This window comes from Oncorhynchus masou, chromosome 2 (assembly GCF_036934945.1).
Source record: "Oncorhynchus masou masou isolate Uvic2021 chromosome 2, UVic_Omas_1.1, whole genome shotgun sequence".
Lineage (NCBI taxonomy): Eukaryota > Metazoa > Chordata > Actinopteri > Salmoniformes > Salmonidae > Oncorhynchus > Oncorhynchus masou.
In genome coordinates, this window is record NC_088213.1 from 50,791,280 (window position 1) to 50,803,650 (window position 12,371).

At 44.2% G+C, this 12,371-nt stretch overlaps 1 protein-coding gene and 1 pseudogene across 1 annotated transcript in view; both read right to left on the bottom strand.

The window, feature by feature from the left end:
* Nucleotides 1-1,834: 1,834 nt before the first annotated feature.
* Nucleotides 1,835-12,371, bottom strand: part of LOC135506238 (bifunctional glutamate/proline--tRNA ligase-like) — a 66,311-nt gene continuing 55,774 nt past the window's right edge. The window contains exons 29-34 of the mRNA XM_064925762.1: nucleotides 8,516-8,713; nucleotides 8,177-8,350; nucleotides 7,616-7,776; nucleotides 6,169-6,247; nucleotides 5,748-5,812; nucleotides 1,835-3,961 (exon numbers count right to left, since the gene is read on the bottom strand). Coding sequence (XP_064781834.1) covers nucleotides 3,811-3,961; nucleotides 5,748-5,812; nucleotides 6,169-6,247; nucleotides 7,616-7,776; nucleotides 8,177-8,350; nucleotides 8,516-8,713 — 828 coding nt within the window. The 3' untranslated portion in view covers nucleotides 1,835-3,810. The remainder of the gene's footprint in view (nucleotides 3,962-5,747; nucleotides 5,813-6,168; nucleotides 6,248-7,615; nucleotides 7,777-8,176; nucleotides 8,351-8,515; nucleotides 8,714-12,371) is intronic.
* LOC135506503 (small nucleolar RNA SNORA5) lies at nucleotides 7,925-8,052 on the bottom strand (annotated as a pseudogene).

Genomic DNA, 12,371 nt, shown 5'->3' on the forward strand with positions numbered 1-12,371 from the left:
GGGACATGTTGAAAATGTCAGTGAAGACACCTGCCAGTTGGTCAGCACATGCTCGGAGCACACGTCCTGGTAATCCGTCTGGCCCCGCAGCCTTGCGTATGTTGACCTGTTTAAAGGTCTTACTCACGTTGGCTTCAGAGAGCGTGATCACAGTCGTCCGGAACAGCTGATGCTCTCATGCGTGACTCAGTGTTGCTTGCCTCGAAGCGAGCATTGAAGAGATTTAGCTCTTCTGGTAGGCTCGTGTCCCTGGGCAGCTCGCAGTTGTGCTTCCCTTTGTCGTCTGTAATAGCTTGCAAGCCCTGCCACATAAGACGAGCGTCGGAGCAGCTGTGAATCATACTAATCTTAGCCCTGTATTGACGCTTTGCCTCTGATGGTTCGTCGCAGGGCATGGCATTTCTTGTAAGCTTCCGGGTTAGAGTCCCACACCTTGAAAGTGGCAGCTCTACCATTTAGGTCAGTGCGAATGTTGCCTGTAATCCATGGCTTCTGGTTGGGGTATGTACGTACAGTCGCTGTGGGGACGACGTCCTCGATGCACTTATTGATAAAGCCAGTGACTGATGTGGTGTACTCCTCAATACCATCGGAAGAATCCCGGAACACGTTCCAGTCTGTGATAGCAAAACAGTCCAGTAGTTTAGCATCTGCTTCATCTGACCACTTTTTTTATAGCCCGAGTCACTGGTGCTTCCTGCTTTCATTTTTGCTTCTAAGTAGGAATCAGGAGGATAGAGTTGTGGTCGGATTTACCAAATGGAGGGCGGGGGAGAGCTTTGTACGTGTTTCTGTGTGTGGAGTAAAGGTGATCTAGAATTCTTTTCCCTCTGGTTGAACATTTAACATGTTGATAGAAATTTGTTTTTTCTGATTTAAGTTTCCCTGCATTAAAGTCTCTGGCCACTAGGAGCGCCGCCTCTGGGTAAGTGGTTTTCTGTTTGCTTATACAGCTGACAGTGCGGTCTTAGTGCCAGCATCAGTCTTTGGTGGTAAATAAACAGCCACGAAAAGTCTGAATATAAAAAATAAAATAAAAACTCTAGGCAAGTAGTGTGGCCTGCAATTTATCGCAATATACTCGATTTCAGGCGAGCAAAATCTAGAACCTTCCTTAGAGCTCATGCACCAGCTGTTTACAAATATACACAGACCGCCCCCCTTGTCTTACCGGAGTGTGCTGTTCTATCTTGCCAGTATCCATGTCGTCATTCAGCCACGATTCCGTGAAACATAGGATATTAGTTTTTGATGTCCCGTTGGTATATTCGTGATCGTGCCTCGTCTAATTTATTGTCCAATAATTGTAATTGGCAAGTAGTACTGACGGTAAAGGCAGCTTTCCCAGTTGCCTTCTCCGGGTCCTGCCCAGGCATCCGGCTCTTTGTCCTCTGAACCTGCGTCGCTTCCTCTTGCAAATAGCGGGGATGTTGGCCCTGTGGGGTGTTTGGAGAATGTCTCGTGCGTTGTCCTCGTTGTAGAAAAGTCTTTGGCTAATCCGAGGTGAGTAATCGCTGTCCTAATATCCAGCTCTTTTTCACAGTAAGATATGGTTGCAGAAACATTATGTACAAAATAAGTTACAAATAACGCGTAAAAAACAAAATAGCACAATTGGTTGGGCGCCCGTAAAACTGCTGCCATTTCTTCCGGCGCCATTTTAAATTATCTCTGAGAAAGTGGAGTTTCACTTTTCCACACTGACCATAGAACAATGATGTGCACCTGTTTGGACAAGAATCCACACATTTTCATATAAAGTGACCATAATTTACAGATAAAGAAGCACTCAAATGATAACGCATCTCCCCAACAGAAATCACCTGAAACTATACAGTGGAAATTCCCTTTATTATTATAGACAAGGTCTACAATTGCATGAGTTGGAGTAAATCAGAGATTACAGTACAAGTATGTCATAGTACGTATTCCAATAGAATTAGGATGCTAGAATGGACATGAACCTTCTTATGGTGGAACAAAGGTCAGCCATTTTGGTCAGGGAGGTGGTCAACCATGGTTCGCCAGTGTTGTGCGAGTGTAAAATAATGAATTTGAAGAATGTATCTGCACTGTATGTTCGTTAGCTAGCCAGCTTCAGAGGAATGATTCAATACATTTTTCAAATTAACTGCCAATATGACAACATTCCATTCAAACAATGCTGTCAATCCACAGCATGTCTCAAATCAGTTGATGATAGTACTTTAAAAAAATTGTAAATGCAACAAGTATTGACATTGTGTCATATAATAACACTCACAGCTTTCCAAGAAAATGCAGACATTTATGGTCTTTTTCCATATATATTATAGAGCAGGGCTCGCCAACCATGTTTCCGGAGCGCTACTGTCCAGTAAGTTCTCACTCCAACCCTAATCTAGCGCAACTGATTAATAATTAGCTGGTTGATAAGCTGAATCCTTTTAGTTACAACTGGGGTTGGAGCAAAAACCTACAGGAGGGTGGCTCTCCAGGAATAGTTGGACAGCCCTGTTTTAGAGGCTGTTTATACACAGCATTCGCAATAAACCCGTATAAAAACTATACTTATAATTATATTACAATATTTTCTAATACACAATTTCTGAAATCAAAATGCCTTACTTTTATTTTCCTGCATAAGAAAAATCAGGATTATGCCTCTACTGCCATCAATTTCAATTAGACTGGTGTGGATTTCTCCCTGACCAATATAGATGGGGTAAAGAGGTCAACGGAACGCAGACCGTGGGGAATAAAAAGGACGTCGGATTGGCGCACATTCAAATCTAAATCGAACAAAGTGGACATTCATCAAATCCCTCATTATTGATGTATTGTAGCAGGCCCACAATGTGGTTACTAAAAGGCAGATTTGGATATTTTTTGGATGTTTACGCTGCATAACATTTAGAAGTAGTTCCTTTTCAGGTTTAGAAGAAGTAACTGCTAAATGCTATCTCCCGTTCGTATAAGCTGGTAGCACAGCTAGCATAGAGAAATCGGTGGTGGTAGTCAATTGTTTTTAACTGAAATCCAGTTGATTATTAATAATTTGTTTTACCTCAACAGTGTGAAACACATAACAGCCTAAAAGTAGGAACATTTTGCTGGGGGGCAATGAGAAGAGTTGGGATCTTTTCTCTACGCATTTCCATTGTTTAGGTTGAGATCCATTGACCTCGTTACTGCGTCTATGGCTGCTATTTTAACCACATTCTGGAGCTTTGAGGGCTGTTTATGACATAGATCATATTAAATTACTAGAGGGGCTATGAGTATTCCTATGAGTTGGTACACCCGAATAACGTGTCGAAAACCTCCAGGAAACAACCCTCACCACCCCCAATTGCTATGACAGAGAGGGGTCAATGTCAGTTCAGTTAGTGGGGAGGTACTAAAACATCTTGCCTGAGTACAAGGACATCTTTTATACCTGTTAAAGGTCCTGAGATAAGTTAGGGTGGGAGGGAGAAAGGGACAAGACTGTCACCGGGTAAAAAAACATGCTTTTTTTGTTACATTTGGGGCAAGTGGGGAGATAAGTTGATTACGGAGAGTGCCTTTCTTTAGTCACTTTTGAGGAGTTGGGCCACCCTTGCAACATGGTTAAGGGCTGAAAGAAAGGGAACACACTATGGGGTGTTGACTCGGTATATCTCAATAGTCTGAAGTGACTTCATCTCTGCTCATTCAAATGATAGGGGAAACACCCAGAGAATTTCTTGGTTTTCAACAATCTTGTTCTTCACATTTCCCAGACAAAGGAGAAGTGACGAGGAAAGGAAGCCATTTCAGACGATTGAGATACACCCTTCAGGTGTGTATTTAGTAGCTACGGCCAAACAGAGTGTAGTACTGGGCGGCCTCCTTGCCGCTGACACACATCTGGCCCGGCTGCAGGGGCTTGAGGGGCTTGAAGGGGATACACAGGCTCTTTGCACCCATGGAGGGGGCACCGGGCTCCAGATCCTGGTCCCTGGAGAGGGGAGACAAAGAGACAGGATAGAGAGTTGACAAATGTATTGAGCTTCATTCTACATTTTCTAGCACTTCACTAAGAGACGATAATGCATATGCGATTATAAAGAATTGCAAGACTTATCATACACATGTACAGCGGGGAGAACAAGTATATGATAACCTGCAAAATCGGCAGTGTTTCCTATTTACAAAGCATGTAGAGGTCTGTAATTTTTTATATCATAGGTACACTTCAACTGTGAGAGACGGAATCTAAAACAAAAATCCAGAAAATCCCATTGTATGATTTTTAAGTAATTAATTTGCATTTTATTGCATGACATAAGTATTTGATCACCTACCAACAAGTAATAATTCCGGCTCTCACAGACCTGTTAGGAGGGCTTCTTAAAGAAAAACTGTTCTCCACTCATTACCTGTATTAACTGCACCGGTTTGAACTCGTTACCTGTATTAAAGACACCTGTCCACACACTCAATCAAACAAGACTCCAACCTCTCCACAATGGCCAAGACCAGAGAGCTGTGTAAGGACATCAGGGATACAATTGTAGACCTGCACAAGGCTGGGATGGGCTACAGGACAATAGGCAAGCAGCTTGGTGAGAAGGCAACAACTGTTGGCGCAATTATTAGAAAATGGAAGTAGTTCAAGATGACGGTCAATCACCCTCGGTCTGGGGCTCCATGCAAGATCTCACCTCGTGGGGCATCAATGATCATGAGGAAGGTGAAGGATCAGTCCAGAACTACACGGCAGGACCTGGTCAATGACCTGAAGAGGGCTGGGACCACAGTCTCAAAGAAAACCATTAGTAACACACTACGCCGTCATGGATTGAAATCCTGCAGCGCACGCAAGGTCCCCCTGCTCAAGCCAGCGCATGTCCAGGCCCGTCCGAAGTTTGCCAATGACCATCTGGATGATCCAGAGGAGGAATGGGAGAAGGTCATGTGGTCTGATGAGACAAAAATAGAGCTTTTTGGTCTAAACTCCACTCTCCATGTTTGGAGGAGGAAGGAGGATGACTACAACCCCAAGAACACCATCCCAACCGTGAAGCATGGAGGTGGAAACATTCTTTGGGGATGCTTTTCTGCAAAGGGGACAGGACGACTGCACCGTATTGAGGGGAGGATGGATTGGGCAATGCATCGCAAGATCTTGGCCAACAACCTTTCCTCAGTAAGAGCATTGAAGATGGGTCGTGGCTGGGTCTTCCAGCATGACAACGACCCGAAGCACACAGCCAGGGCAACTAAGGAGTGGCTCTGTAAGAAGCTTCAAGGTCCTGGAGTGGCCTAGCCAGTCTCTAGACTTGAACCCAATAGAACATCTTTGGAGGGAGCTGAAAGTCCGTATTGCCCAGCGACAGCCTTGAAACCTGAAGGATCTGGAGAAGGTCTGTATGGAGGAGTGGGCCAAAATCCCTGCTGCAGTGTGTGCAAAGCTGGTCAAGAACTACAGGAAACGTATGATCTCTGTAATTGCAAACAAAGATTTCTGTACGAAATATTAAGTTCTGCTTTTCTGATGTATCAAATACTTATATTCATGCAATAAAATGCAAATTCATTGCTTAAAAATCATACAATGTGATTTTCTGGGTTTTTGTTTTACATCCGTCTCTCACAGTTGAAGTGTACCTATGATAAAAATTAGACCTCTACATGCTTTGTAAGTAGGAAAACCTGAAATGAGCAGTGTATCAAATATTTGTTCTCCCCAATGTACGTATATATGCATCGCGGCCATTGAGAGATACTTGAGTGATACGTACTTGGCAGTGGTCTTCTTGATCCAGTCTTCACACTCGATTTCTCCACAGAACGGGATCTGGACAATCTGTGGACATCCCCCAAAAAATAAAAATAAATAAAACAGTCAGTGTGTTTGTATTAGTTAAGCCAGCCAGAAGTGAAGAAAAATGACAGGAGTGGGACTGCCCCACTTCCCAAAAAATACTTTATATATTTGTTTCTTACTCCTGTCAGTTTTCTTTAGCTTTATTGAAGAGATAATACAGTGTGATATACAGGGAAGGGTGAGTCAAAGGGCAGTGGGCCGGATACGAAACTATGAAGATTCTGGCTTACATGTGTTCTGGGGTGAGTGGCTGTAACCGCTGTACCACACAGGCCATGAAGACTTCATCTCTGATGTAGGTTCAACATATATAACAGATAAACAGTGTAACTCACCCTGCCCTGGTCCAGGTCTTTCTGGAACTGTTCCATAGAGTCTGCTACCACCATGTGCTTGTTCAAGTCGTCTGATGCCCTGCGACACAGAAACATTTAATATTAGTCCAGGATTCGACAGTTCACGTGTGTGTGTGTGTATGTGGTGTACATTAGCCCCAGTGCAGTAGCTGAGAGAGATACACACAGAGACCGAGACAGACGCACAGAGAGCATGTACAGTCGTGGCCAAAAGTTGAGAATGACACAAATATTAATTTCCACAAAGTTTGCTGCTTCAGTGTCTTTAGATATTTTGTCAGAAGTTACTATGAAATACTGAAGTATAATTACAGGCATTTCATAAGTGTCAAAGGCTTTTATTGACAGTTACATGAAGTTGATGCAAAGAGTCAATATTTGCAGTGTTGACCCTTCTTTTTTCAAGACCTCTGCAATCCGCCCTGGCATGCTGTCAATTAACTTCTGGGCCACATTCTAACTGATGGCAGCCCATTCTTGCATAATCAATGCTTGGATTAATTTGTGGAGTTTTGTTTGTCCACCCGCCTCTTGAGGATTGACAACAAGTTCTCAATGGGATTAAGGTCTGGGGAGTTTCCTGGCCATGGACCCAAAATATCGATGTTTTGTTCCCCGAGCCAATTCGTTATCACTTTTGCCATTTGGCAAGGTGCTCCATCATTCTGGAAAAGGCATTGCTGAAAAGGCATCTTCACAAGGTCCTTTGCTGTTGTTCTGGGATGGATTTCCACTTTTCACACCAAAGTACGTTGATCTCTAGGAAACAGAACACGTCTCCTTCCTGAGCGGTATGACAGCTGCGTGGTCCCATGGTGTTTATACTTGCGCACTATTGTTTGTACAGATGAACGTGGTACCTTCAGGCGTTTAGAAATTGCTCCCAAGGATGAACCAGACTAGGAGGTCTACAATTTATTCCCCTGAAGTCTTGGCTGATTTCTTTTGATTTTCCCATGATGTCAAGCAAAGAGGTACTGAGTTGGAAGGTAGGCCTTGAAATACATACACAGGTACACCTCAAATTGACTCAAATGATGTCAATTAACCTATCAGAAGCTTCTAAAGCCATGACATAATTTTCTGGAATTTTCCAAGCTGTTTAAAGGCACAGCCAACTTCTGACCCACTGGAATTGTGATACAGTGAATTAATCGGTCTGTAAACAATTGTTGGAAAAATGACTTGTGTCATGCACAAAGTAGATGTCCTAACCGACTTGCCAAAACTATAGTTTATTAACAAGAAATGTGTGGAGTGGTTGAAAAAAACGAGTTTATGACTCCAACCTAAGTGTATGTAAACTTCCGACTTCAACTGTATGTGTGTGAAGCATGTGTATATATGTTACCTAGAGGTTGGCCTTGATTTCCTCAAGTGTGTGTCTACACACTTGTATGAGTGTGTGACTGTACATGCATTCTACCTCTTGAAGAGGTTGGTCTGGATGTCCTCCAGTAGCTGTGTGAGTCTCTTCTCTGTGTCGGCCTCGGGTAGGGTGATCTTCTCCCCTGTGTCTCTCCTCACGGCCACACACTGACCCTGCTTCAGGTCCTTAGGACCCACTTCCAGACGAATGGGCACACCCTTAGAGGGATGGATGGAGAGAGGGGAATAGAGAGAGAGAGAACAAGAGGGAATGAGAAAGAAAAAGAGACAGAAATAGAGTGAGACCTTTCCCTTTGATTAGACACTTAATATTGGACTGATGATAAGTTCATCCCTGAAATCATCTAATTGTCAGTAGTACAAATATATCCACAGGATCCATCAAGATGGGACAGGAGGTCCATGGACTACTGGTGGCAGTCATTTCGGCCAGTGCGGTCCATTGTAAAGGAAGCACTGAATGACAAGGCTACAAACCCCTAAAAGGGGATTTCTTTTTTGTGTACGACCCCAGTGGGAATCGAACCCACGACCCTGGCGTTGCTAGAGCCACGCTCTTGCAAAGTGACCCAAACATGGCCAGGAGTTGTGGTTTTACCTTGAGCTCCCAGTGGTTGAACTTCCAGCCAGGGGAGTAGTTTTCTCTGAGGTCTGCCTTGACTCGGATCTCTCCCCTCTGCAGCCGAGCCAGGTACTTGGAGCACTGGGCCAAGAGAACCTCTTTCTCAGCCTCGGGCAGGGAGGCCGTGATACCACATGGGATGATGATCACCTGGGTGAGAAGAGGAGCATGAAAAGATGCAGAGTTAAAGCAATTTTAATTGGCACTGAATTTACTACTTGACTCATACTTATAAGGGTTGTTTTACAAATCTAAATGATTGACCTTTTTCCATCATTGTAAATAAGAATTTCCTGGTAAAATAAAAAAACGTACCTGGAGACATGCGACTTTGGGGGGCAGCACCAGGCCCATGTTGTCACCGTGGACCATGGTGAGTACGCCGATGGTACGAGTGGTGATGCCCCACGAGTTCTGATATGCCAGCTGCTTTTCACCTGGCTTCTTGGGGTCCTCGAACACAATCTCAAACATCCGGGAGAAGTTCTGTCCCAAGTGATGGGACGTGGCACCCTGAGTGGAAGAGAAACATTTAGCTTGGATGTTTTCTTATTGTTAAAAAGCAGGCCTGGGTTAAATTACGGTATAAAATCTTTCAAATATATATATATTTTCCTTTAGCCTACCTGGAGTGCCAGGTGGGTGGGGTTTGCACTTTGGGGACTTTTCTATATATGTTAATTGCAACAGGTAAGGTCAGTCAAGCACAACTAAAGTATTTGAAATTACATTTGAACCCAGATCTGTAAAAAGGCATGTTTCTCCACTGTGTGCTTTAGTTCGACTGCGAAGTACTTGTTGACTCCTTTAGCTCCAAGATATTTTCCCCCTTTGGTCTGTACATGTCTGAATAAACTTGATAGGTATAAGCACTCATGTGGAAGGCTCCAGCTATTTTAGAAGAGTTTCCTACATACTGCTTACAAGGGGGCCAGGAAAAGTGGGTTTCATCCAAGGTCCTAGTTTATGTTTGGCTGTCAGAATCTAAAAAAATATATAAAGATCGTCTTGCTCACCATAAATATTCTCCCGAGGCGTTTACTCCATAAATTTATAGGGAGTATATAGTGTGCGACTATCCTTCTTCATTTTTACACAAGTGTACTACTCTGTTAGTCAGCACTTCCACCCCCCCCCCCTCCAAATTGGTGTGCGCTTCATTCAATTCAGGTCTGATCGTCTAATTAAGGCTCCAGCTATTTTACATATTGCACACACCTACTCCCATTGAAACGCCATTGACTCGATCCAGAATTTTCATGCCCATCAGATGAGTTCTGGCGGAAGTCATTCATTATTAATGGAGCAGTCCACAACGCTACGTTGGGGATGCCGCACTAGGAATCTTTTTGAGGACCCAAATCTCCGGAAGGGGAATAGGCGTGGTCGTGCCCTCTTCACAACTGTGTTTGGACCATGACAGTTAGTTGGTGATGTGGACATCAAGGAACTAGAACCTCTCCACCTACTCAACTACAGCCCTGTCAATGAGAATGGGGGCGTGCTTGGCACTCCTTTTCCTGTAGTCCACGATCATCTCCTTTGTCTTGATCAGGTTGAGGGAGATGTTATCCTGACACCACACTGCCAGATCTCGGGCCTCCTCCCTATAGGCTGTTTGATCGTTGTCGGTGATGAGGCCTACCACTGTTGTGTCGTCTGCAAACTTAATGGTGGTGTTGGAGTCGTGCTTGGTCATGCAGTCATGGGTGAACAGGGAGTACAGGAGGGGACCCCATGTTGAGGAACAGCGTGGCGGATGTTGTTACCTAACCTTACTACATGGGGGCAGCCAGTTAGGAAGTCCAGGATCCAGTTGCAGAGGGAGGTGTTTAGTCCCAGGGTCCTTAGCTAATGATGAGCTTTGAGGGCACTGTGGTGTTGAAGGCTGAGCTGTAGTCAATGAATAGCATTTTCACCTTGCTGTTCCTTTTGTCCAGGGCAGTGCGGAGTGCAATAGAGATTGCGTCATCTGTGGATCTGTTGGGGTGGTATGCAAATTGGAGTGGGTCTAGGGTTTCTGGGATAATGGTGTTGATGTGAGCCATGACCAGCCTTTTAAAGCATTCATGGCTACAGACATGAGTGCTATGGGTCGGAAGGCATTTAGGCAGGTTTGTGTTCTTGGGCACAGGGTCTATGGTGATTCTCTGATCCACCTCTATGCAGACAATACTATTCTGTATACTTCTGGCCCTTCGTTGGACACTTAACTAACCTCCAGACGAGCATCGATGCCATACAACTCTCCTTCCGTGACCGATCGCTGCCCGCACCTGCCCGCCCGTCCAGCATCACTACTCTGGACGGTTCTGACTTATATGTAGACAACTACAAATACTTAGGTGTCTGGTTAGACTGTAAACTCTCCTTCCAGATACACATTAAGCATCTCCAATCCAAAATGTAATCTAGAATCGGCTTCCTATTTCGCAACAAAGCATCCTTCATGCTGCCAAACAGTCTGTTTTTACGAGGGTATCCTGTCGATCCTTGACTTCGGCGATGTCATTTACAAAATAGCCTCCAACACTCTACTCAGCAAATTGGATGCAGTCTATCACAGTGCCATCCGTTTTGTCACCAAAGCCACATATACTACCCACCACTGCGACCTGTATGCTCTCGTTGGCTGGCCCTCGCTTCATATTCGTCACCAGACCCACTGGCTCCAGGTCATCTATACGTTTTTGCTAGGTAAAGCCCTGCCTTATCTCAGCTCACTGATCACCATAGCAACACCCACCCGTAGCACACACTCCAACAGGTATATTTCACTGGCCAACCCCAAAGCCAACTCCTCCTTTGGCCCCCTTTCCTTCCAGGACTCTGCTGCCAATGACTGGAATAAACTACAAAAATCACTGAAGCTGGAGACCCATATCTCCCTCACTAACTGTAAGCACCAGATGTCAGAGCAGCTCACAGATGCCTGCACCTGTACATAGCCCATCTGTAAATAGCCCATCCAACTACCTTATCCCCATACTGTTTTTTATTTTGCTCCTTTGCACCCCACTATCGCTCCTTGCACATTCATCCTCTGCACATCTATCACTCCAGGGTTTAATTGCTATATTGTAATTATTGCACCACTACGGCCTATTCATTGCCTTACCTCCTTTATCTAACCTCATATGCACACACTGTATATAGACTGTTTATGCCATGTGTCACACTGCTTTGCTTAATCTTGGCCAAGTCACAGTTGTAAATGAGAACTTGTTCTCAACTAGACTCCTGGTTAAACAAACGTGAAATAAATAAAGTGTCTGGGTTAGAGTCCCACTCTTTAAAAGTTCTACATTCTATCTCAGTGCGGATGTTGACTGTAATCCATGGCTTCTGGTTGGGGTATGTACGTACAGTCACTGTGGGGACGACGTTGTCGATGCACTTATTGATGAAGCCAATGACAGATGTGGTGTACTCCTCAATGCCATCAGAAGAATCCCAGGAATATATTCCAGTCTGTGCTAGCAAAACAGTCCTGTAGTTTAGCATCTGACCACTTCCGTATTGAGTGAGTCACTGTTACTTCCTGCTTTAGTTTTTGCTTGTAAGCACAAGTAAGGAGGATAGAGTTATGGTCATATTTGCCAAATGGAGGGCGAGGGAGAGCTTTGTCTCTGTGTGGAGTAAAGGTGGTCTAGAGTTTTTTTCCCCCTGGCTGCACATGTAACATGCTGGTAGAAATGAGGTGAAACGGATTTAAATTTGCCTGCATTAAAGTACCCGGCCACTTCTGGATGAGAATTCTCTTGTTTATTGCCTTATACAGCTCGTTGAGTGTGGTCTTAGTGCCAGCATAGGTTTGTGATAAAATAACGTATATGTTGAAAGATAATGATAAAATAATTCCACTCTGAATCCTTATAACTGTATGAAATTGATTAGAATCATAAAATTCTAATCTGATGTGTGTAGTTTTAGTCAGAATTAGGTTAAACAATGTATCTGTATAGTGGAAAAACAGACTGTCTGAGCAAGGTGTTGCTTAGGATTTGAACTTGTATGTGGGTGCCTAGGAAAATACCGAAGAACAATTAAAACTGTTTCTACCTACCTGGCTAGGCCTCTGAGGAATCTATGATAGCATAGGGAGTACTTCTCAAGGTTTCCCTAATCTCAGGGGAATGGAACTGTCGGCTGGGCAGTGATACACAGTGGT